Source organism: Marmota monax, unplaced genomic scaffold, assembly GCF_021218885.2.
Source record: "Marmota monax isolate L192 unplaced genomic scaffold, Marmota_monax_Labrador192_F-V1.1 WCK01_AAM20220418_F8-fsc00078, whole genome shotgun sequence".
Classification (NCBI taxonomy): domain Eukaryota; kingdom Metazoa; phylum Chordata; class Mammalia; order Rodentia; family Sciuridae; genus Marmota; species Marmota monax.
In genome coordinates, this window is record NW_026694865.1 from 4,972,640 (window position 1) to 4,997,346 (window position 24,707).

Below are 24,707 nucleotides of genomic sequence, written 5' to 3' on the forward strand. Positions count from 1 at the left end.
GAACCATATGTTGAATTGGACAACCTACCAGGCACGGTCCTTAAGCCACATTGCTTGTTGTTTAATTAATCAGAAGGGGGGAGATGCTGGGAGCCATTAGCCAAGTAAGTATGACAATTTCCTTGCCAGCGTACCCCATGTTGCAGTGACATTGAATGTACTTAACCTTGCTCAAGGACCAAGGCAGATTAGGGTGTTCCCGGTTTTAAGATAATCTTGTTTAGGGCGTTCCCAGTTTAGGTTCCAGGTTTAAGGTTTAAGATTATTCCTGATGGGAATAGGGCGTATCCTGCTGCCTGAGTTCCCCTTGAGTTCTCACGGGATTCAGACAGTATATTTTGGAGATAGAAGCCCAGTGGAGGTGAATTTGGGAGAGAACGTGGATTTGGGCAGAGAACGTGGATTTCCCCAGAACGTGATTGTAGACGGCTGGTGTGAGTTCGGGAATAAAGAGTTGCTGTTTGAATCTACAAGCTGTGTGGTGGCTCGTGATTGTGTGCCCAGCCAGACATTGGCAACCATGTGCATGTATTAGTGCATAGATGTGTTAACCAAACATAGATAAACAAGGTCGTTTTGTATCTGGATGGTTGGCGAAGGTTCACAGCCACTTAGATCTGGTTCCTGGGCCAACTATTGGTTCTTGGTAGACAAAATGGTGTATATCATTGCGTTTTGTCCTCACAGCTTCATCTTCATGCTCTTTAGCTCCTTAAGTAGCAGTCTGTCCCCTGTAGAGTCCACTAGGAATTAACAATATGGTTCAAGTACCACAGCTTGTAGTAGAAACGGGTGATTTTGATTCCTTCCTTGGTACTCAACTGGAGGCTTGTGGAGTCAAACAGCTGCTTGGGCCAGGGGTTGTAGTCGCCTAGCCTGCACGAAGCCCTGGGCTCTACCCAAGACAGCGGGAGGGTGGGGGTGGGGGTTGAAGCACCACGTTGGAAGTGTTCCGCAGCCAGTACTGCTCTCCTGAATTATTACAGTTTGGCCACTTAGTGTGAGGAAATGCACTACCGGGGTTGAAAAACCTGTCCAAACTCAAGACTTATTTTCAGGTTCTTTTGTCCTATGCTTTAGAAATCTTGATCATTATTCATGCGTCCAAATGTCTCCTAGAAAGCCAAGCCCTTCACGTAGCTCACCACCCATTGAGTAACCGGACGACTGCACGCGCCAGAAGGAGGAGACCTGCTATGCGCTTCCGATTTGTCTTCAAGCCCCGCCCCCTATGTTTCCGGGAATTGGCAATGGCGTCATCACCGAGCGCCAGGCTGACAGAGCGTGGAACTTGGCGTTGTGACGAGCGGAGATGCTGAGCCGGCTTCAGGAGCTGCGCAAAGAGGAGGAGACGTTGCTGCGACTGAAGGCGGCCCTGCACGACCAGCTGAACCGCCTCAAGGTGACCCCACCGCCCCACCATTTCGCCTGCGTGACATCTCCCCGAGCTCAGCCCTTTGAGGAGCCTGCCTCTGCCGTCGATTGTCCTGGTCCTCATCCGTCCGTCGTGGCGCGGACCTAGCAGGTTACAAACTCGTGTAGCTGAAACACCTGGCAAGCGAGCTTTCGAATATTAGGCCCCACATCTCTAAATCTTGACCCTGCTGGTCTCGACTGAGACTCAAGAATCCGTTTGGCAATGTGGCCCCCCAACCCCATCTCCGCCCTCGCCCCGCGTCAGTGCTGATGGCCCACACGTCACATGCTGAGGACGTGTCCTCTTCTCCAAAGCTCACTTAGTCTTCCTACCCATCCATCTCTTCCTGAGCCAGTTTACTAGTTTGTACTGATTGTTGAAATGGCTTTAGTATTGCAAACCAAGAATAGACCTTTGAGATATCCCATGGTGTGAAAGATATTAAGCCCTGGGAGAGGGACTGGTCCCAAAGCTCAGAATTCCCAGTAGTTCTTGGAGCTGTTAATGACTCCATGAATTTGAAGGTTGGTGATTCATGCCTGTTTACGTCACTTTCCAGACCTGTGGATAATTCAGCCCTTGTGAGATGATCATGCTAATCCCTATTCAACTGTCTTATTTAGGTCTTGAAGTCCAAATGACATGAGGATTAAAAAGCCCTTTATAAACTGAAAAGCGTTTTACAATTTTGACTTAGCAAAACAATAAGCATTTTCCTCCAGGGTAATTATAATGACCCACAGTTATGTCTATACTGCAACAGTACCCCTACAAGTACCTAGTGATAGTGTGGATGATGGTCCCCAAAACCCAGATTCCCTCATGGTTCAAGAAACACTTCGATTTTCTTTTCCCCCTATCTTTGCTTTCTCATTACTGAGTAGACAAGCTCAGGTGTGAAGACTCCACCTTCTGTGGAGTCGGGTGTTACCTGGTCTTTTGTGTGTGTGTGTGCGGGGGGGGTGTACTGGAGATTGAACTCTACCACTGAACTACACTCTCAGCCCTTTTCATTTTTTATTTTGAGACACGGTCTTGATAAATTGCACAGGCTGACTTTCACATCTGATTCAATGATACACTTGTGTTTTCTTCCATAACTCCTAGTTCTTGGTGAATGAAAACCATAATTGAGCCAGAACACTTGTACTGCCCACTGTGCAATGTATGCCTATAATCCCAGTGTTATTGGCAACCAGGCCAGGGAACCTGTCTGGATCCCAGCTAGCTGGATTCAGCTGCCTATGCACATAAGAAAAAGGTAAACAGTGGCTAAGGTTTGATCAAATTGTATAAAGTTCATTTTTTCTTTTTCCATTGTTTGCCTATTTTTTAATGCAGGTGGGAGGCTAGATATAACCAGTCAGAATCCAGGTAGGTTCCTTGGCTGTGCTGCCAATAACACCAGTAACTTGGAACACAGGAGGATCAAAAGCTCAAGGCTGGACAACTTTGATATCGTGTCTCAAAAAAGGGTGGTGGTGGTGGTGAGGAGGAATGGAGGCTGGGGATGTAGCTCAGTGGTAGAGTGCTTGGCTAGAATGTGGGAAGCACTGGGTTCAATCCCTAGTAAAATACACACGACACACATACACATATACACAAAACCCACCTGTACAGTCCAAAGGGAAGAAGGTGGAATTTATTCCTCTCTTTAAAAGGCAGGGAAAACAGCTGTTCATGATGCTGAGGCAGGATCACAAGTTAAAGGCCAGCTTGAGCAAATGGGTAAGAACCTGTCTCTGAATTTAAAGTGTTGAGGATGTTGGGTGAATAATAGAGTGCCTACCTTGCTCAGTGCTCTGGGATCAATCCCCAGTACTGCAAAAAAGCAAAAATAAAAGGCATGAAAAGCCTGGGGTTGATCAGTAGTAGATCACTTGCCTTGCATGCATGAGGCACTGGGTTCGATCCTCAGCACCACATAAAAATAAATAAAGATATGTGTCCATCTACAACTAAAAAAAATGGTAATGAAATATCCTCAACTCTTCTTTTCTAGGTTGAAGAATTGGCCCTCCAATCAATAATCAGTTCTAGAAAAGGAGATGAGATGCTGTCTTCTCAGCCTGGTATACCAGAACAGTCACATGATGTAAGTAAAATTAAGTACATGCACCCACACCTGTATTCGCAGCAGCTCGGTAGGCTGAGGCAGGAGAATGGCAAGTCCAAAGCCAGCCTCAGGAAAAGCAAGGTATTAAACAACTCAGTGAGACCCTGTCTCTAAATAAAATTCAAAATAGGACTGGGGATGTGGCTCAGTGGTCAAGTGCCCTGACTTCAATCCCCAGTACCTCCCCAACCTCACAAAAATAAGTTAAGTACAGGCAGAGAGAGTGCAGAGTTCACTATGCTCCCCTGCTGCTTGGGTGGCCAAAAATTATAAAGCATGTTGTCAAGCCCAAAGGACTTGAAGTGCTGCTGTTTTTTTGTTTTTTGTTTTTTTTTGGTGCTGGTTCTGGAGATCAAACCGAGGGCCTTGTACATGCTAGGCAAGCACTCTGCCACTAAGCTGTATCTCCAGCCTTGGATCAGTTTCTAGTTTAAGAAGCTGGCTATTCTACATTAGTTGGCTACACTTTTGACCAATTTAGGGAGCCTACTCTCTCCTGGTCACCTGTTTGTTCTCTCTAGTTACTCGGATGAACCCTGGGGAAGTATGTAGATCTCTGTAACGATGTGTCAAAACAGAATGTGGCTTCAACTACAAAGTGTAATACTGAAAAATGAATTTCAGTCCTCATCCTACCCTCCTCTTACCACATGCCTTCAAGGAAGTCAATAAAATCATACTCTTTCTAAATACATCAAATGTGAGCAATTCTGGATGTTGTAGTTATGTCTGCACAATTCTTAAGTTAGAACTTTCTCCCAGAACCATGTTTGTAAATGAGGTAACATTCTAGTAAATCTGGGACATTTTACTCTTACCCCATTTTGGTAACAGAAGTGAGGTAGAACTTAGAAGAACAGAATATAGCAAAGTGGCTTACCTCTTAGTCATAAATGCTAGGGGTGAATATACAATTGAGATTTGATTTTGAAACATTTTAAGAATTTGCTGTTTTGCTGCCAGTATCCTTTCTACTAATCTTTGATGTCCTTGGCTAACAGATGTTGATGCATGTAGATAATGAAGCATCGATCAATCAAACTGCACTAGAATTGAGCACAAAGAGCCATGTGATGGAAGAAGAGGAAGAGGAAGAAGAAGAATCAGATTCCTAAAGGAGGATGAGACCCAGGATTTGTTCTAAAAATTATATTTCTAAGCCTCAGACACTTCTTCAGAGAAGTCCTATGGCCTACTTGAAAGGAAAGCAAGAATCATAGGAGGAATGTGTCATTGTACAAGTGGCTTCATCAGTAATAACTCAAGTTCCAGAATGTTTTAGGAAAAGTAAAACATAGTAACAAAATCAAAGATATAATGTCTTAAAGTTGAGCAGTTTGGATGGTGCAGTGTCTATGACAGGATTAGATTTAGTAATTATGTTCAAAACAAAATTTCCTCTGAAATCCTACTTGAGAAAGTCTGGAATTTGCAAAAGGCAGAGTTTAAATACAAATTAGGCTTTCCAGTCAACAGGTCTTTCAGGAAACCCAGTTAAGAGCTGTTTATGTGCGACTGAACCCTTGTGAACAGTTAGGTCACAGTCTAGGAGAGAAAGCTAACAAGACGAAGGACGGGGCACTTGAGAGCACAAGCTGCTGCCAAGTTTCAGAGACATGGAAACACTGCCCACCTTAGACTCCTTTGTGTGGCTGTTACCACATCTAGCTTGAAACATCATTGATAAAAGATTCAGAATTAATTATAAATAACCATCATAGAGCTTGCTGGTTTCCAGATTCAGGAGGAGAAAGCAGCATTTCCTCCTCTGAGGGAAATGGCAAGATGGCATAAAATAAGATCCATTTCTGGCCCTTAAAGAAGAAATGTGTCATTAAAGAAGATATTACTATGCTTGGGAGATTGGACTTTTATAATAAAAGAGATGACAACTGTAGAATAAGAGTTGTTGAACTTTGTATTTGAAATTGAGATTTAATTCTGCATATTGTCCCTTTTCTACTGAATAGTCACTTAATTCTATAATTTCCTCTCCAGCTAACAGCCAATGCAAACTAAGAATGTCTTCACACAGAACTTATGTAGCTGTTCCAGAAAAGAAGAGGAATATACTTTTTTTGTTGTTAATGTTTCATTGAGGTTATTTTAAGCTACTCTTATAGGAAAGAGCAGGAAGTTTAAGTGATATGTTCCTTAAAACACAGTGAAGACAGTTTTGGAACAAAATTTATCAAGGTATACATTTTTGGGGTCTGATTTAAAACATGAACAGGGTTTTTCAAGAGCTGGAAAAGTTCGCTGTGTATTCTAGCTCTACTGCTGACTGGTAACTGGTTGCTTGTTTTCACACCTCTTCGCAACTCTACTTTTACATCTGTAATGTGAGGATATTCACATCTGCTCTAGCAGTTTCACAAGTTGTTAAGATGCCAATGAGGTATCATCTAAAAACCCAACTGTTACTGGTGTCTCAGTAAAAGGAAGTTCGAGGCAAGAATCTGACTAAGAACTCAAAGCACTGACACTGGGAACATCATTCTTGAAAACAAGATCATTCTTGGTAAAAAAAAAAAAAAAAAAATTACTGGAAAAAAATCTTTTGACACTAAAAATGAAATACATTTAACTGTGGATAGAGAATTAAAGCACCCCTCAAAAGAAACCACTCATGAAAGCATTTACATCTGGGTTTTATTTTTTTGATACTGAGGATGGAGCCCCAGGGGGACTACCACTGAGCTACAACCCCAGCCCTTTTTTTAATTCTGAAACAAGGTTTTTCCAAGTTGTCCAGACTGGCCTTGAACTTTTGGGTCTCCTGCTTCAGCCTCCAAAGTAGCTGGGGTTACAGGTATATGCCACTGCACCTAAATCCAGGTTTTAGAAAAACCTTAAGCTATTCTTTTCTCACAAAGGATGTAGTTCGTTCATTTTAATGAGACATTCTCAATAGCCAGGCATCCTCTCCTTGTTGGCAAGACACAGGGAGTAGGTTTTAAAACTCAACTTAAGTGTTTATATGTTGAAAACATGTAAGTTAGACTGTTCTTAGAACAGCTGTTGGCCTCGTGAAAAAAAATTTTTTTTTTTTTGACTATCGTAGGCAGCAGTGTACACAACACTGACCATTTTTTAAAATCCTGGCTATAACCCAAGCTCTGGTAGCTCCAGAGTGGAACTATCTACTTTGGGTATTACTTACCAAGTTCTCTTTAATCTAAAAATGAAATAGCCTTTTTATTTTTAGACATATACATTGGATTTGGTTTTCTATAATCTGCCCTTTCAAAGAATACAAGATTTGACGTACCGATCAGGAAGCTTCATGCGTTAAAGTTCCACATATTTAAGGAGAGGGCACCAATGACCAAAGGGGAGACATGCTTTTTTCTGTTTTTAATTTTTTGTACCAGGGATTAAACTCAGGGGTGCTTAACCACTGAGTTACATCCCCAGCCCTTTTTATTTTTTAAGACAGGGTCTCACTAAAGTTGTTTAGGGCCTCTCTTAGTTGCTGAAACTGGCCTCAAACTTGCAGGCTCCTGAGCTGTTGGGATTACAGGTGTGCACCATCACACCTGGCTCATGGCTTTAATTACACTGCCCACCTTAGACTACTTTGTGTGGCTGTTACCACATCTAATTACTGTGATTTCACTGCCACCTCACAGACATGACAAAGCTGGCATCAGGCACATTTCTCCCTTCCAGGAAGGTGGAGTTAAGTGTAAGTGGTGCAAGAAGAGCTCTGCCTGGCTAGAGACTCCAAAGCCTGCAGGGCCCTCGGGTGAGCAGGTATACCCCCAGCTCAGCTCTTTGTTAATGGAAAATGGGGAATGTTCACTGAGAAATGGCTTGTGATTTTTCTCAGACTTGTTCCCAAACCCTACCTGCTGCTTTTTCCTATGTAGAGAGAAGAGGAAAAGAAGGGATCCGTCCATAAGTCTAAAGTCAAGTGGTTGAAAGTCACAGGTAAGGTGATGTAGCAGAAGAATTAGTACAAAGATTGAAATCACAGGAAGACCCATTAGTCCAATGTCCTGAATTTGTTGTTGGTGTGATATTTCTGCCTTTTAGCCTCCTTCCTACTTTCCCCACTCCCCACAACAATGCTTGACTAAATCATTTGATTTCTTCTACATTAGAGAAATTGCAAAGCCTACCACAAAAGTAGAAATACCTTTCATCCTTTAACTTGATAGTATATTTATTAGAATAAGAGACTAGATTTGTTAAACATCTGGATTAAAATGATTAAAAGGATTTTCATACTTTTTTTAGGCACTATACACGTTGTTTACAATAGCATTGGTACTTAGATTGGGGGAAGATAGAAATCTGACATATTTTAATGCCTTGATTCATTTGTGACATTCAGAGTAACTCCACCATTTTAGAAACACTAATCTAAACTTAAAGATACATATACCATTTACTACCCCACACAGTATATTTAAAAATAAATATAGAAATACAACCAGAAGTCTACAAATCAGACTGGTGAAGCCCCAGCTATCATGGCAGTGAATGGCTCTGGCTAGATTTTGATGGAAACTGCTGAATTCTACGTCAAAAGCAAAAGATGGTAATAAAATAATATGATGTACACTTTCTGGTACTCATTTTCACAGCAGCAAAGCATGCTTCACATGCACTGCCTGTGAAGGGACTTATGAGGCTCCCTCGCACTCACACTGAGAGAAGGTCCACTTGGCAGAAATGAAGGACCACCAAGTGTCAAGAATCCTGGAGATACAGGCGGCCAGCCAGTCGCGGAGCAGGAACAGCAGTGCAAATGTCAGTAAGAATGACTACCCACGGTCACCAAAGAGTCACTGTATTTCAGCTTGGCATGTGTTTTGATCAACATACACACAGACAGCCCCAAGCACAAAGCCAATCCACTTAGGGAAATAACAGTAGTAATAATAAAGACAGTAATATTAAAAATGACGACGAGTACAGTTTTGGCACATGCTGTGTTCTTCATCCTTTGTCATAAGTCAAATGCACATCTGAACAGAGACAAGCATGGGAGAGGCCCAAAAGCAACATGGCACACCACTGGGCAGAGGACTCGCTCTTTGCTGCTTCCCAAAGGATTAGACGCCAGCTGCATGGGTTGGTGTGCTGGGCTGGTTAAGGCCTATGGTGGAGCAGAGCCAACCTGCAAAATCCACTTCCTCGGCATCAGATCTCTTGATAAAAGCATGAACCTGCAAGCAAGGAAACAGGGAGAGGTGTTTTAAAAACCACCAATGGAAGGAAAATCCAAGAGTCACGTCTAGCACTGCGCCACACTTGGAGGGAGCTCCTGGCCTGCCCTTGAGCAGCAGTAGGGCCAGCTGCAGGCCCAAAGACCTGCTCCACCTGCCTCTGCCAATTATACCAATCAAGAGGCCCTAGGAAAGTCACTCACCTCCCTAGCTGCTCTTGCAGAATGAAACGGGAATAGTGACCTTCCCTTCAAGACCTCACAGACTTGTTGGGAAAGACAAAATCCCTGGTGGAGGTGAGAGCATGTGACACTGCAAGCCACAAAAGCTATGAGGTCTAGGTGTTTCACTCTCCCTGCTGCCAAGCAAGAGGAGGCAGGTGCAGAGGTTAACATAAAATAAGTCAGCAAGAGAAAAAGGCCCAGCCCCACGAAGGCCGCAGACTGGCCCCTTCTTTCCCTCGACTGCCTCAAGCCTTTCTTCCAATATCCCAGCTGTGAGGTGATTTCAGCCTTTTCTTTAAACTGATGGGAGGACAGAGGAGACTGGTGTTTGAGTCCCGCAGCCTCAGGCTCTCAGCTGCGCCACGGTGGTCAGGGCAGAAGCAGGGAATGGAAAGTAAATAAGTGCCAGAAAGATGACAGGAGACCAAATTAATAAACAGGTGCTGTAAGAATCTGAAATAAATGGACTTACCATGAGTTGCTTCAAATCTGCTCTCTCTGCGGGGTTTTTTATTAAGCTGAAAGGAAAAAAGTAATGTGAAAGCTTCTGCCTGGCGCTGGTTCTGATTCAGATTGCTTCTGTTTGCATGCCTTTCCCCCTACGCACTATAGGCTCTGAGGAGGAGTGCCAGAGCCTTATTCATCTTCCCGTTCTTGGTACAATATCATGCCCACAATACGTTAATGACTTCTTGCTGAATTAAATGAAGGTCAAAAAGCAACATGCTGGGGAGGGGCTGGGGTTGTGGCTCAGTGGTAGAGCACTGGGTTTGATCCTCAGCACCACACAAAAATAACTAAATAAAGGTACTGTGTCCATCTACAAAAAAAGAGCAACATGCCAATCCATGTAGAGCAAGTGCTGGAAGCAGTCACACCACTAAGCCCTGGCCCTCCACGAGAAAGGCTATGGCAGCAGCCAGGGGGTACTCAAGAGGGGAAAGGGCAAAGCTGGAGGGCTCAGAAATGGGGTGGGAAGTCTGACAAATTCAGGTACCCTTTCAAAAAACAATGAGCAAACTCACCATTTATTCACAAAATCTTGAAATTCCAGACTGAATACTCCACTGGGCAGTTTTGGAGGCGGCTGCAGACACATGTCAAGACATGAGAAATGTTAGACCCTGCTCCAGCCATCTCTTCCCATCCCATCCCTACCTCTGGGCAGTGCTGTGCTCCAGTCAAAAACAAAGCCTGCTGGGTCACCCTGTTGGACCCAATGGTCTCACACAGCACAGTTAAAATTGGGACCACATTATATTTTACTATTCATTCATCTGGTGAAAGAAAAAAACATCAGTGAACCTCTGTAGCCTCAGTCTTTTCTTAATGAAATGAGGAGGTTGTGCCTACTAATCTCTGGAACCCTTTGAACTCTTGACATGTGGCATGGAAACATCACCAGTAATTCTAACAGCAGCAGCTAGGGGGGTGTGCAAACTACCAGGCATGGATCAGGCCTGCAGGAGCAAGCTTTAAAAAGGAGGGGGAAAAAAAAAATCCCTTCTCTGAACCCTGGGGAGGCAGAGAAAGGTTAATAAAACATTAACTAGCAGAGGGTTGGTCAACCTGGAAGAATGTTGCCTGTATACTCCAGAAATGAGGCCGCTTTTCAGGCCTCCGACACTGGCCACAGATCTTGTGTTCCCATGGCAATTGTTCAGGGCTGCACAGGTTTATGATGCTCCAGGCAGTCCAAGAAATCTAAATGCATTTATGTGACCTGTGCTGGAAACTTGTGTGTAGCTTCCTTGGAATAAGCTGACCCCAGTGCCTAGGATGTCACTGCTCTGTGGCCTAAAACCAACAGGTGATTCAAAATTAAAAATGAAACAGCTCTAGCCTTAGCTACTCTAGTGACTGAGGGAGGTCATTTGAATCCAGGAATTCAGGACAAGCCTGGGCAACATAGACCCCCATCTCAAACCGAAAAAGATAAAAACACTGACACCGCCTACCAAAAAGTCCAGCCTAGCCCTCTCCCCTGAAGGTTCTGTCAGTCTGACCTAAGGCTAACTGCAGCCCAGCTCTTGGGAACAGTGACTCAGAGCAAGCACTGCCCTGCAGGCTGTCCCTGCTGCTGAGGGGGAATGGGGGAATAGAGGTACACAGGCCAGCTTCCATTCCTTCTCTGTGGGAGGGGCCAGGCAGGATAGGAATGTGTGCCAGCAAAGGCTCCTGGGAGGTAGGGGGTGGAGGCATGGGGGTTGGGCAGGAGGTGGGGGTTGGGCAGGAGGTGGGGGTTGGGCAGGAGGTGGGTATTGGGAGTAGGTGGTAAAAAAGAAAGAGCACCAGGGCACTAACTGGGGAGACCTGAGCTACTTTTTTCCTCGGAGCCTCAGTTTCTTCACCTGTATGAAGAAGATAAAACCAATCTGGCCCATCTCAACAGTACTTGGAAGAACTGAGTAGGAAAACATGGAAGAAAGCAGCACCAGTGCAAGTCCTCTCTCAGTAGGACTCCCAGGAACCCAGAACCATGCAGAGCAGTGTCCCCAGCAGTAGGGGATGGATGGCTTTTTCCTGACTCCAGAAACACAACATGCTCTGGCTTCCTTAAAACCTTAAGCTGCAAGAATCAGAACCCAAACTTCTTTTCTTCATCCCACATTGCTTTAGTCTAAAGCTTTGTAGACTGCAAAAAGAGGTAAATACCCTAGTACCCTGAACCAGTGAGAGTGATTTATTAGCCTCCAGGGCAAACCATGATTTTCCCTGTTGAGTTTGTAATAGACCAGGCGACATTTTTGAGACCTCTAAGGTCTGGTTTCAGAGAATGGTAAGAAAGAAAGTATTAAGAAGGCATTCTGCTGGTTTACTGAGGAAGACAAGATAAGAATGAGGGGCTGGGGATGTGGCTCAAATAGTAGTGCGCTCGCCTGGCATGCGTCCAGCCCGGGTTCGATCCTCAGCACCACATACAAACAAAGATGTTGTGTCTGCCAAAAAACTAAAAAAAAAATATTAAAAAATTCTCTCTCTTAAAAAAAAAAAAAAAAGATAAGAATGAGGTGATACTATATCTGACACCACAGCTACTTCCCAAACATGCCAGAACTTGCCCCTTCAACTACCAAGGCTGTTCCTGAAGCCAGGAATGTTGGCCCTACTGTCTCCCCTAAAATCCTGTCCTGCCCACTAGCCAAGCCCCCACCTCCTGTGAGAACCTTGGTGCTCCTCACCAGCTTCCCAACACCCCAAACCCAAGTTTGATGAATGATTCTCCATATGTTCCTTCCTTGATCCTTTTGTCAATTAAACTTACTGGCATATATTTCACAAGTATATGAGTTCTTTGTGGTTAAAGTTGGCCAAAAGCAATAAGAAAATATTATCTTTAATTTCACTTAGAGAAAACCAATCTATTTTATTCCTTCCCAGACTTTATAGGCACATATATACACATATAGTTCATTAACTGATAATAGTATACATACTATTTTGTTATTTGCTGCTTTCACACAATTTATGAATATGTTCCATATCTATTTCCACATTCATTTTAATTTAATTTTCCTAGCTTTTTTTTGTACTGGGGATTGAACTCAGGTACACTTACCCACTGAGCCACATCCCCAGCCATTTTTGTATTTTATTTAGAGACAGGGTCTCCCTGAATTGCTTAGGGTCTCACTAAATTGCTGAGGCTGGCTTTGAACTTGGCATCCTCCTGCCTCAGCTTCCCAAGCCACTGGGATTACAGGCCTGCACCACTGTGCCCCATTTTTCCTAGCTTTTAAACAGCACTTACAAGCAAAAACCCTACAATGCAATTATACATACATTTGCCTTGCTTCTCCCTCCCAATTAGTTTTCAAGACTATAGATTTTATTTTCCATCTTTGTATCCCTGGCCTACTATCCCCGTCACAGTGCTTGGTATACAGTAAGTACACAAGAGAGGTTGGTGAATGAAGGCACAAGAGTATGTAAAGGAACAAGCTAAAGCCTCCTGAATCTTGGAAAGGAAGGACTCAGAGCTACAGGAAGATGGGGGGAGGGGATGGAAGTGGGGGATTGGAACACTCCTGTAGTTTCTCAACCAGCCAATGTTTTCAGCAGCAGGAGGCATAAACCAGAACACAAACATCCTGGAGGCCATACTGTGGGAACAACTTCCAGGTCTCCCAGGCAACTCAGCCATGGCTATTAGGGCAGGGGTAGGAGTGGGGGTTGGGGGTGGGCAGTACTGGGGATTGAACCAAGGGGCACTCAACCACTAAGTTACTTCCCCACGCTTTATTTTTTATTTGGAGACAAGGTTTCACTAAGTTGCCCAGACTGGCCATGAACAGGCAATCCTTCTGCCTTGTCTCCCAAATAGCTGAGACACAGGTACGCGCTACCACCCAGGACAATGGGTATTTTCTTAAGGGGAGTGAATAAATTCCAAGGTCAAGGAAACCAGGCCATACTTACCTCATTGACTATGTAATCCAACAACTCAAAAATTGCCATGGGAGGTCGACTGTCCATTCCATATGCTACAATTTTACAAAAGGGAAAAAGAAAACAGTTCTCAGAAACACACAGGTGATCACTTATCAATGGGGCAAGGGGCTGGGCATGGACCCAGAACAGGGTTATGACAATAAACAGATCACTCACAGATAAGGCCTCAACAGAAGGAACTAGCAAAGCCCACAGTATAGAGTACTGATTTAACTTTCAAGCAGCCATCTTAAATGTTAACCACCATCTTTTTTTTTTTTTTTAAGATAGAGAGAGGGGGGAGGGAGGGAGGGAGAGAGAAAGAGAGGTTTGTTTTTTTTTTTTAATATTTATTTTTTTTTACGTTTTCGGCAGACACAACATCTCTGTTTATATGTGGTGCTGAGGACCGAACCCGGGCCACACGCATGTCAGGCGAGCGCGCTACCGCTTGAGCCACATCCCCAGCCCTTAACCACCATCTTATTGGTTTTGCTTTCCTGTACTTCCTCTTACCCAAACTCCCCCGCCTCCATTAGTGACCTACCCCACGGTACCATAACCCTAAGCCAATTCCAGAAGGCCAGGACCCCTTGACTCTGGAAAGCGCCATGGTGCCATCAACCTAAGCCAACCCCATGGTATTCCCCACCCGCCTAGCTCTGAGGCAAGCACTCCCAAGCCCATCCCCTAGCACCACAACTACAACTCCAAATCCCTACCCCACAAAAGCTGAACACCCAAACATCTCAGGGCCTCTCTCCACTCTACAGAGGGATGGCCTTTATTTGTCAGCTTTGACAACTAAACCTTTGTGTGGATCTCTGGTCTCTGTCCTTCATTTCTCGCCCGCACGGCTCTCGCTTTCTCACTTTCCTTTCAGAGTCACCTGGCCAGAGTATGAGTCTGGGCTCTGCTATATCCTACATTTGTGACTTTGGGCAAATCAGGTGACCTCTGAGATAAAGTATTGAGTTACCTTTTTTTTTTTTAATTTTCTTTTTTTTGGTTGTAGTTGGACATAATATCTTTATTTATTTATTTTTATGTGGTGCCAAGGATCGAACCCAGGGCCTTGCACATGCTAGGCGAGTGCTCTACCACTGAGCCACAACCCCAGCCCTGAGTTACCTTTCTTTATCCAGTAATGGGAACTGAAATAAGCTACCTCCCCAGCCCTTTTTATTTTTTAGTTTGAGACAGGGTCTAAGTTACCAAAGCTGACCGTGACCTTGCAATCCTTCTATCTTAGCTACCCAAGTTGCTGGGATTACAGGCATGTGCCACTGTGCCATATTAAGTACAAAGTTTTGTAAAGCAGACATAGGTAATAAATACATCTGCCCATTTCTCCTCCTTTATATTATGTGAAATAATATAATGACTAAACAACTAAAGCATTTAGTTGTATGTGGTGTTGTTGATCACCTCTCTCCCACAATGCTGGGGACTGAACTCAGGCCTTTCTATATGCTAGCCAAGTGTTCTATCACTGAGCTATACTTGACTTAGCTTTAATTCTTCCTGAACCTGGGTTTCTTCTTTTCATATCCCAGAGGTACAGGCCAGCCTCAGGGGCCACGTGTATTTTAAAATGTCAATATTGTGTTATGTGAATTTTATCTCAGTAAAAACAAATCTACCAAAACTGTCTTGACTAAAAAGAAAATTAATGTATATAAACTGCTAATAAGCACAGCACCTAGAACATAGAGGTACTCAACAAATGGTGGGAAACTGTTCATGGTTATGATAATTTTCTGCTCTTACCTGAAAACCCCTGCTGCTTCCCCCTGGCCCCAGCCTGGCATCGAGACAGAGAAGCAGTGCCGGCAGAATTACAGAGAGTCTGCCCTCCAGAAACCCATTACAACAAGGGACCCCACAGTTCAAACTGGAGACACAGCAGGCCACTCACAGCTAAGGGGCCTCCCGGGTGTCCTGGGCCTGGGGGGTGTCTCAGCTGCATCTCCCTCCACCTGGCACCCAAACATCAGCTCCAGCTCCTTGGCATCTGGAGGAGGGATGGGGTACCTCCCCACTGCCATTTCCACCAGAGAGAGCCCCATGCTCCAGATGTCCGACTGCACTGAGTAATGAGTCCCCTGGAGTCTTTCTGGCTGCAGAAGAGACAGAAACAGTTATCATCAGCTAAACTAAGCACGATCCTTGGTTTGCTAATGTTTTATCTTCTTCTGTCCCTTCCTCTGGGCAGCTCACATGCTCACATCCTGTTTGAAGAGCCCCACAAACATCTTGAATCTCACCTCCCATTTGCCTCCAAATGTCATACTTAGCAAATCCTAGCTGGTTTCATGGTTCTGACCCCTCCTCACTGTATCCCTTGTAACACACACTAAGGTGACAGCATCCAACCCACTGGGCCCCAACTACCACTTCATCCTGTGGTTCCAGCTTTGTTCATTCTGCCCACTGACTTGCATATACAGGGCAGCCTCTCCCAAGCCCACCATGAGAAGCTCATCTTGTCACCTGAGTCTAAAATAGGAAGCTTGTGAAACATGGGTATGAATGAAGTAATGCTGTGGGTACAAGAAACAAAGGATCTGAGGTCAGGTCCCAACCCTGGGACTTACAAACTACGAGATGTGAACCTCAGTTTCTTCATCTATAAAATGGGGCTGGCTGCTGATGGTAAAAACAGTAACAACAACATAACAAAATACCCACCCTTTTTACTAGTGTTATTGTGGTCAAATCAAATGAAAACATGTCAGATACTGCAAAATTCTATATAAACAGTTTGATATTGGGAAATATCAATATATTTGGTGGGAAGACTCAAGGAGAAAAAAAGTATATAGTGCTACAAAAACCATTATTTTTACTAAGCATTATTTCAAGTAGTACACGATTTCAAAAATCCTACAAAAAAATCTTTATTCTGACCATAGTTCATTTATTTAGACTGAATTAACTTCTCCCATAGGATTTTTCACTAACTCTAACGCTGAACTATTTTGGAACTGACCATGTAACCACGAAAACCCAACCAGTAAACCCTGGATCAATAAGTCCCAGGGCCTATTAATTGATTTTGAACTCGAAAGCTGGCAATTGAAGGGCCCAGGGTGCCAGCTGTTTAGTTATGATCCACTTAGGGAAGAAGTGATGAGGAGACAACAGGCAAAGAGAGCAGAAGAGAGCTCACCATGGGTCATTGGAGTACAGAGGGATGGGGACATGTGTCAAGCAGTGTTGAGTGGTGTTGACAGCAGGTGAGGGGCCAGCAAGTGGGAATGAGGATAAGTGCAGGAGTTGGCTTTCAATCCTGGCTTGGCAAGTTATGTAGTTGTTCTCTTAACCCCTCTAATCTAGAGTTCCTCACTACTGAAATGGGAACTATGCTCTATCCTTGATGGAACAACTGCATGGATCAAATGAGAACATTTAAGGATGTAAAAGTGCTTTTGACAAAGAGCACATAAAATACTGTGCATGTTAAGGTCTCCTGGGCCTCTGAGCCCGTCTTCACAATCACTGGCTGCACTTACAGTGCACAGACCACCCACTCTGACCCAGCAGAGTTGGGTCAGCACTCACCCAGACTCATGTTCCCACCTTTCCCTTCAGTCAGCTGACATTGCCCCACTCACCCAGCCTTCCCTCAACACCTGCACATGTCAGATCCCATGCCGATGCCAAGGACAAGAGAGTCACTTACAGCCTTCCCAAGGGGAAAGAAAATGATCCTGTGTTGATGTAGCCATGGGCGTGGGACAGCCACAGCACTCTGGTGGCACTGGGAGCCAGCAGAGTTGTGAGCAGGAAGAAATACCCCCAAGATGGAGTGTTGAAGGAGGGAAGATCCCCAAGATGGCTAAACTAGAGCAGAGACTCCAGCCAGGAGACCGGGTGGGCTACAGTGAGAGGCAGAGGTAGAAGTTGACATGTAGTGAGGAGGGAAAGAGGCGAGATGGAGGAAACAACTCTAAACAAACTCAGGAGTTGGGGGTACTAGATGTTAAAAGAATGGGGAGCTAGAAAGGGAGGTTAAGTCAACTTCTGCCTTGGACACAGTAATGCTATTTACTGCTAATAGGAAAGGAAAAGGTAGGACAGTTTGGAGTGCAGTCATGTCTGAACTTGTTGGGTGTGAGGGTCTGTAAACAATCAGGTAAAGACATCTAGCTAGAACTGTCTCTTTGGAATGGAAACCAAGCTCTGAAGCTGGGATGGTACAATGTCTCCTAGTGAGTTAAAAGACTCCAATTATGCACCTAGGTCCATGAAAGGCCAAGTATCTTCCTGTTAGACTTCAACTCCTCAGGGAGGACCATTGTGCCTCATCCCTCATTTCTTGTCCCCCACCCATTATCACCCATCACAATGCTCTGGCTCCACAGGGAAGGTAACCATTTGGCTCCTATCTCTGACCAGCTGAGAAACTCAAGAAAGATGACCTGCTGTTCGTACCGACATGTAGGACCTTGTGCCCACGAAGGAGTTGGCCATGGAGTCAATGAGCTGCCCGCTGACCCCAAAGTCACAGAGCTTGATCTCCCCACGGGAGTTGACTAGGATGTTGGATGGCTTGACATCTGTAGGAAAGAAAAAATAGAAAAGTAAGGAACTGACATAAGGAGCCTGGGTAGGGGAGAAGAGTCAATGTTCCCTAAAAAGGCCACCGTTGACAGTGAGTCCAGGACAACACCCCAGTCTCCCATCAGAGGCAGCCCTTGGCTTGCAAATACTGGACACCAGAGTTCCTTATTTCCCCCCTTTTTCAGGGTCCAAGGAAGGACTGTCAGGGAATGAAATGATTAGCTGCTGGAAAAGTAGGACAAAAAGCCAGTAGATTTCTTTCTACCCTTTAAGGATTCAGGCTTGGCCAAACAACCCATGGAAAGGAGTCAGTCCTCATGAATAGTCAAGATTTGAAAGTCTGTTGCTTCAATGTTAATGGTTTGGATGTGAGGTGCCCCACAAAAGCTCATGTGTGAGACAATGCAAGAAGGTTTGGAGGAGAAATGATTGGGGTGTAGCCTTAACCTAATCAGTGAATTAATCCCTGATGGATTAACTGAGTGGTAACTGGAGGCAGGTGGGGTGTGGCTGGAGGAAGTGGTTTATTAGGGGCACGGCTATGGGGTATACATTTTGTTATCTGGAAAGTGGAGTCTCTCTCTTTGCTTCCTAATCACCATGTGAGCTGCTTCCCTCTGCCACACACTTTCACCATGATGTTCAGCCTCACCTCAAGCCCCGAGGAATGGAGCTGGCCATCTTTTGGACTAACACTTCTGAAACTGTAAGCCCTTAAATAAACTTTTCTTCCTTTAAAATTGTTCTGGTCAGGTCTTTTAGTCCCAGTACTGAAAAAAGCTAACTAAAACATTCAACCATCCTTGTTGGCAGGACACAGATCTATGGGTGGAAGGTATGAGAAGCAGAAAACATAAATAACAAGAACTATATGCTCGCTGAGGCTGCAGAGCAAAGACTTAATAAGGGCAGGAATTTCTAATCTTGACCTCTATACCAAGCACAAAGCATGGAGTGGGTGCTGACTTGTGATTTTCTTTAACTGAAGTCACTTACCTAAAAGTCAGCTCACCTACACTTGCTCTGTTAGTCAAGGTGAGCCCCTAGCTACTCAAGGCCAGAGAACTCAGAGGCCTGAAAGATGCTCCTCAGAGTCAAGGCAATATGCCAGCATAAGGTCTACTCACGTCCCTAGGTTCACAATACCATCTCACATTCCACACCTTCTGCTGCCACCAATAACAGGCCACTGGCCCTTTGTCAGCAGAGAGCAATAACCTTTCACATGTCTTTTCTCCTACCATCTCCTTTGATCAGACAACTGTGAAATGGACAGACCAGGGTCATTGTCTTGATTTACAGGTGGGAAAACCCAGGCTGGGACTTGGAGTCCCCAGGCCAGGGTTTTGTGAGCAGACATCAACAAACAGTGAGAGAGTCACTCAAGGGGAGGCAATGTCAGGAGAAAAATCCTAAACCATGACAGGGAATCTTTGTGTGTGTGTGTGATGCTATGGATTGAATTCAGGGCCACCTATATGCCAGGCATATGGGTGCCCTACCACTGAGCTACAACCCCAGCATGACAGGGAATCTTTACTGAAAGTAATATGGACACTATAATAGAACATGTGGAAAAATCAGAGGAAAAAACCCAAGCCACAAATAATTCCAACCTGCCAGAGCAATTATTAACATTTTCATTATTTTCCCTTCAATACTCTTCCACATGAATCAACAGATTCTTTTTTTTTTAATTCAAAGGTCTTTTTTTTTTTTTTTTTTTTGAATCAACAGATTCTAACAGGTCTATTTGAGTATCCTTCCAAGAGCAAATTGGAAAAAAAAAAAATTTACCTTTAATCTCTCAGCAAACCCCTCTCCCACACAACTCATCTCCTGCCTCTCTCCACCACCAACAGCTCCAGCAGGGCACTGGCTGGATGCCCTCTTTACCACTCTAAGATGTGAGCCAGACAATGCTGGGCACATGGGAGATGCTTCAGAAACTCTTGTCCAATGCACAGATCCAAACTCACCATGTGCACATGCAAGCTAGCATATACACAGGTATACCCACACAGCCATGGCGTGCTCTTTCTAAGTCCCAGCCCTCATCATGTCTCCACACACAGCATTCAGATCCAGGTCAGGCTTTCGCAAGGAGCACAGGAGACAAGACCTTCCCAAATCTCTGGGCAATGCCAACCTACCACAGGTGTCAAGGCACAGACACCAGGAGGGGCCTTAAAGGGCATCCAGTTCTGCCTTTCATGGTAGAGACAAAAGGTCTAAGCCCAAAGGGTCCAGGGGCTTATTCAAGGTCACAGAGCAAAAACTGAGTAAAGGGCTGGGGATGTGGCTCAAGCGGTAGCGCGCTCGCCTGACATGCATGCGGCCCGTGTTCGATCCTCAGCACCACATACAAACAAAGATGTTGTGTCCGCCGAAAAATGAAAAATAAATATTAAAATTCTCTCTTCTCTCTCTCTCAAAAAAAAAAAAAAAAAAAAACTGAGTAAAGCTAGAAGCAGAATCCAGACCTTCTGACATCTGAACCTATCTGCCCCCCACCAGCCTTGCTGCCATATTCTTTAGCTCTCTCTGTCACTAATAGTTACAGAGAACCAACCACATGCAGGCACTCTGCAAGCTTCCAGGCACACAGAGGTGAACAAACTGATCTAGTCCCCACTGTCCACGAAGCTTAAATTTTAGTGTGAGGAGACAATGAATAAATCAATGAACAAATGTGTAATTTCAGGGAGTTTCATGGGCCATGAAGAAAATAAAAATACATGAAACCAGAGAGTGAAGGGTGCAGCTGTGATGGCTGGTGAGGGTAGACCTCTGTAGAACACGTGGTAATGACTGGGACAGAGAGGGAGGGAGCATGTGGCCTTCTGGAGAATTATACGAAAAAGTTTTGGGAGATGAGGAACTAACTGTTCCTTCCTCCAGCCTAGTGTAGGACAGGTCCCAACAAATACTTTCAGCCAAGGAGCAAGCCCAGCAGCTTTACTGAAAGTAATAAGGATCCTATAATAGAACATGTGGAAAAATCCTTCAGTGCCACTTTCAGAGGACAAATTCCTGGAAACCACTTGCTCGGGATATGGAATAGGACACTACAAAATAGGACCAAACTGGGAAGAGGGAGGTGTGTGACATGCCTCCTGGGACGTAGGGACAGATAGGCAGTCCAACATGAGTCCCACAAGAGTCCCCTCTTTCATACGCCCCACCACATGCCACAGCCTTTCTTCTGGGTGCTGAGCACACCAGCCACACTCCCTCACCCATCCCCAAAGCTCCCATGGCCTGTGTGGTGTGGTCTGTGAGACCTTGTTTGGAAGCTAGAAAGGAGCACTGGGTAAAGGGGCAGGAGGCCTGTATTCAAATCCTGGTCCTGTCACCTGCTCTACGTGCAGACTTGAGCTAGATTTCACTTCTCTGGGTTGTAATGTGCCATCAGTAAAGTGGTGACAACTGCAGCTCTTGAAACAACACAAAATGAAGACCAGGATCAAAGTGATCAAGAACAGCATATAAACAGCACACTGAACCAGAGGAATACAGACTGATGATTTCACAGGTTGCCCTCCCAGGCCAGCAGTTCATGGAACCAGGTGTCCCCTCTCCTCCTCCTGGCCCCAGCCCTCCTCCGCTGGCGCAGCCCTTCTCTGGTGCAGCTGCGCTCACGAGTGGCTGCACTGCCTCTAGCTGTCCTTGCATCTGATTTCTACTCACATGGCAAGCAAGCCTCCTGTTCAAACTTACATAACACTGCTCCCCCACCACCACCCAGACTGTCATCTCCAGCTCCCTGCACCCACCCCAGCAACAACACTGCCTGGGAGACTGCAGAGATCTATGGCAGTGGAGGGAAGGAAAGGGATCCCCTGGAGGGTTTTCCCTGCTGGAACACAGGATCTAGGAGCCAGATGCACTGCACAAGGCCCCTCCTGGTGACCTGGACACACCAACTCACTCAACTCCAGTATGCTGCTGGAGCAGCCAAGCCAGAACATGCTCTCCTTCCCCACCCCACCCTCAGGAAGCCCCAGCCAAACCGCACTCCTCTGGAAGCAGAAAAGAAGTATATGATGTCAGATAAGGTCCAGAGTTCACTTCCTGATCTCTATCAGCACCTGGAACAGCTTCACACTGGAGCCAGCCCCTCCCCACCATTCCCTTCCACCCTGTCTGTGGCAACCAGAACTCCAACGACAGAGCCCCTGCTGCTATGGCTCACCCTCTGCCTCAGAGCACAGTTCAAGACCCTTTTCCTGGCTTTCTCAGCCTTCCATCAATTCTTCACCCTCAAGGTGTCTCCTCAGCTACCTACTCCCAGTCCAGGCTGGCCTGCCTCTCAGACTGCCACTGTACAAGGGTGTGTCGCCTCCTCATCTTCTTTCTGCTGGTCCCGACATCTGAAAATCCTCCTTTCCACCCCCTCTGTTACCTCCATTGCTTGCTTCTTTTGAGTCCTCTTCCCAACATGAGATACTGCCTCGTTCCTGGAGTCCAGGGGGATTTATCTGGGCTTCCTCCCACACTGTCCTAACAGATCTCTCAAGGTGGTTCAAATGATAGGCCCAGTCCCTCAGGCCTCTTCCAGACCTCAGTGTGTGTGTCTCTCTCTGTCTGTCTGTCTCTCTCTCTCTCTCTCTTTCTTCCACTAGGGATTGAATCCAGGGGTGTTACATGCCCAGCCCTACTAATTTTTGAGACAGAATCTCACTCAGTTGCTGAGGCTGGCCTCAGATTTGATCCTTCTGCCTCAGCCTCCTGAGCCACTGGGATTACAGGCGTGTGCTACCATGCCTGACTCTCAGCTTCTCTTTCTCATCCTTCAATATGAAGAAGTGATGTGAGCAGCCTCAGCAAAAAGCAGGCCAGACTACATTCTGGAAGAAGCATCCACCACCCACTAGACTCCCAGGTTGGTGGGTTTTCCCAGGAATCCCACAAGATGCTGAGTTTGGGATACCCAATGCTGCTCCTTCTCTGCAACAATGGGCAAACCCTCCTTCCCCAAAAATGAGCAGATGAGGGTTGGCAGAGCGCTTCCCCAGCTTGTGTAAGGCACTGGTTCACTCCCCCACACCACAAAACAAAGTACACATATAAGAACAAGGAGATTGTATGAAAAAATAAAGGGAATAAAGTATTTTCTTCTGAAATCTTCTACCCCAGATATGACCACTGTTCAAAGCCCCCTGAATTTTCCCTTAAGAGCATATATTCTGAGCATTTTTTTTTTTTTTGCCACTCTAAAACAAGGGTTTGGATAAATAATTTGAGGGCCATTTATTCTACAAATACTTTTATAACATGCCTGCATGGAGCAATACATAAAAAGGGTACTGTCTTCAAGGGGCAGGGTGATGGAATCCAACAATAACAAGAACATGTATGTGCACACAGGTATGCTGGTGACAGCCAGACAGAGATATGGTCTAAATTCGACCAAGCAGCTGGAATCAGTGCCACCCTTCTGAAGCCAGCCGAGAAGGCACAGCAGACAGACAACCCAAGGTGCATGGCAGACCTCTAGCAGATTCCATCTAGGTCATTTTCTTTCTTCTTATTTATTTGTGGTGCTGGGGAACAAATGCATACTAGGAAAAGCACTCTACCACTGAGCTATATCCCCAGCACTCTTTATTATTTTGAGACAGGGTCTCATTCAGTTGTTGAGGCTGGCCTTGAACTTATGATATCCTGCCTCATCCTTCCAGGTCGCTGTAAATACAGATATGTGCCACCATGCCTGGTTCCTCAATGTCATCTTGTTGATTTGGGTAATATTGAAGGAACTTCAATAAAGATGTATGAGCATGGAGGAGGAGCAGAAGGGTAGAAGAGAGCAGTGGGAAGCACAAGAAAATCAGAAAAGTGCAAGGCAAGGAGCAAGGGCCCACTGAGAAACAAGAGTGACACATGGAAGCCCGACTAGCCCATCTGTGACAAAGGCTGGATCCAAAAGCAAGATGATCTTAGATAAGTGAGAGTAGAAGGTTTTAAAAAAGAAAGAAAAAAGCAAATGAGATTAAAAAAAAAAAAACTTATCTATTTATTTACTGTGCTGAGGATCAAATCCAGGGGCTTGGGCACATGAGGCAACTGTTCTACTACTGGGTATACACCTCCAGCTGCAAGGGAGATTCCTGGGGCACATATGAGTCCAGGTCTTTTTAACACATTCTCTTCTTTAATCCTCATCATAATGGTGTGAGGGAGGCATCATGAGCCCCTGCCCGTAGATAAGGAGAGATAAGGCTCAGCATGGAGTTGTCCCAGCAAGGCTGTACAGTAGGGAGAGGGTTCTAGAATCCTGAGGGAGTGTTCTTGCCAGAACCCAGATAGTCGGGGCCCAGGCAGCAGAGCTCATGGCAAACCACCAGGAGCTGTGCCCCAAAAGTTCAGGGAAGCCATTATTAGGAAGCTGTGGCTTGGGGAAAAAGTCACTCTCATTACAGAGGCAATAAGCTCTATTTCTGGAAACCACATCTGACTTGGGGTATGCTGAAATCCTGCAAATCTGGTTGTGAGAGAAAACACTGCGCCCTGGTTTAGCAAGTGAGCATGATGGCTCTTCCTCAGCACAGCCCATTCCCTCCCAACACATCTAACTGCAGAGCCCTGCTAGCAACAGGAACTAGAGCTAATTTCCCACCTCCTTCTGATGAACAACCGTGTTCCAGCAGGGAGCTCTGGGAGGAGGAGCATGCCTGTCAGGTCCTAACAAGCCACTAATTTTATCTCCTCCATTTTCAAGATTCTTACAACCAAGCCCAGCAATTGCATTTGAAAAGTTTTCCCTCCTTCCC

General features: G+C 45.3%; 2 protein-coding genes across 2 annotated transcripts in view; one reads left to right on the top strand and one right to left on the bottom strand.

Moving 5' to 3' along the window:
* The first annotated feature begins 1,226 nt into the window (after nucleotides 1-1,226).
* Nucleotides 1,227-5,436, top strand: Snapc5 (small nuclear RNA activating complex polypeptide 5). Its single transcript, XM_046426479.2, has 3 exons — nucleotides 1,227-1,402; nucleotides 3,420-3,512; nucleotides 4,535-5,436. Exons 1-3 carry the CDS (start codon nucleotides 1,313-1,315, stop codon nucleotides 4,646-4,648), a joined length of 297 nt encoding a protein of 98 aa, XP_046282435.1. The 5' UTR covers nucleotides 1,227-1,312; the 3' UTR covers nucleotides 4,649-5,436.
* Nucleotides 5,437-7,683: 2,247 nt separating this feature from the next.
* The window catches only part of Map2k1 (mitogen-activated protein kinase kinase 1), a 77,269-nt gene continuing 60,245 nt past the window's right edge, over nucleotides 7,684-24,707 (bottom strand). Inside the window, exons 6-11 of the mRNA XM_046426478.2 lie at nucleotides 17,803-17,927; nucleotides 15,284-15,485; nucleotides 13,354-13,418; nucleotides 9,960-10,021; nucleotides 9,407-9,452; nucleotides 7,684-8,710 (exon numbers count right to left, since the gene is read on the bottom strand). Coding sequence (XP_046282434.1) covers nucleotides 8,597-8,710; nucleotides 9,407-9,452; nucleotides 9,960-10,021; nucleotides 13,354-13,418; nucleotides 15,284-15,485; nucleotides 17,803-17,927 — 614 coding nt within the window. The 3' untranslated portion in view covers nucleotides 7,684-8,596. The remainder of the gene's footprint in view (nucleotides 8,711-9,406; nucleotides 9,453-9,959; nucleotides 10,022-13,353; nucleotides 13,419-15,283; nucleotides 15,486-17,802; nucleotides 17,928-24,707) is intronic.

What these genes read in the sequence shown, in the direction of transcription:
- Snapc5 (XM_046426479.2), top strand. Translation starts at nt 1,313, where the DNA reads ATGCTGAGCCGGCTTCAGGAGCTGCGCAAAGAGGAGGAGACGTTGCTG. An exon ending in ACCAGCTGAACCGCCTCAAG is followed by an intron (nt 1,403 to 3,419) that starts GTGACCCCACCG and finishes CTTCTTTTCTAG; the next exon opens with GTTGAAGAATTGGCCCTCCA. An exon ending in TACCAGAACAGTCACATGAT is followed by an intron (nt 3,513 to 4,534) that starts GTAAGTAAAATT and finishes CTTGGCTAACAG; the next exon opens with ATGTTGATGCATGTAGATAA.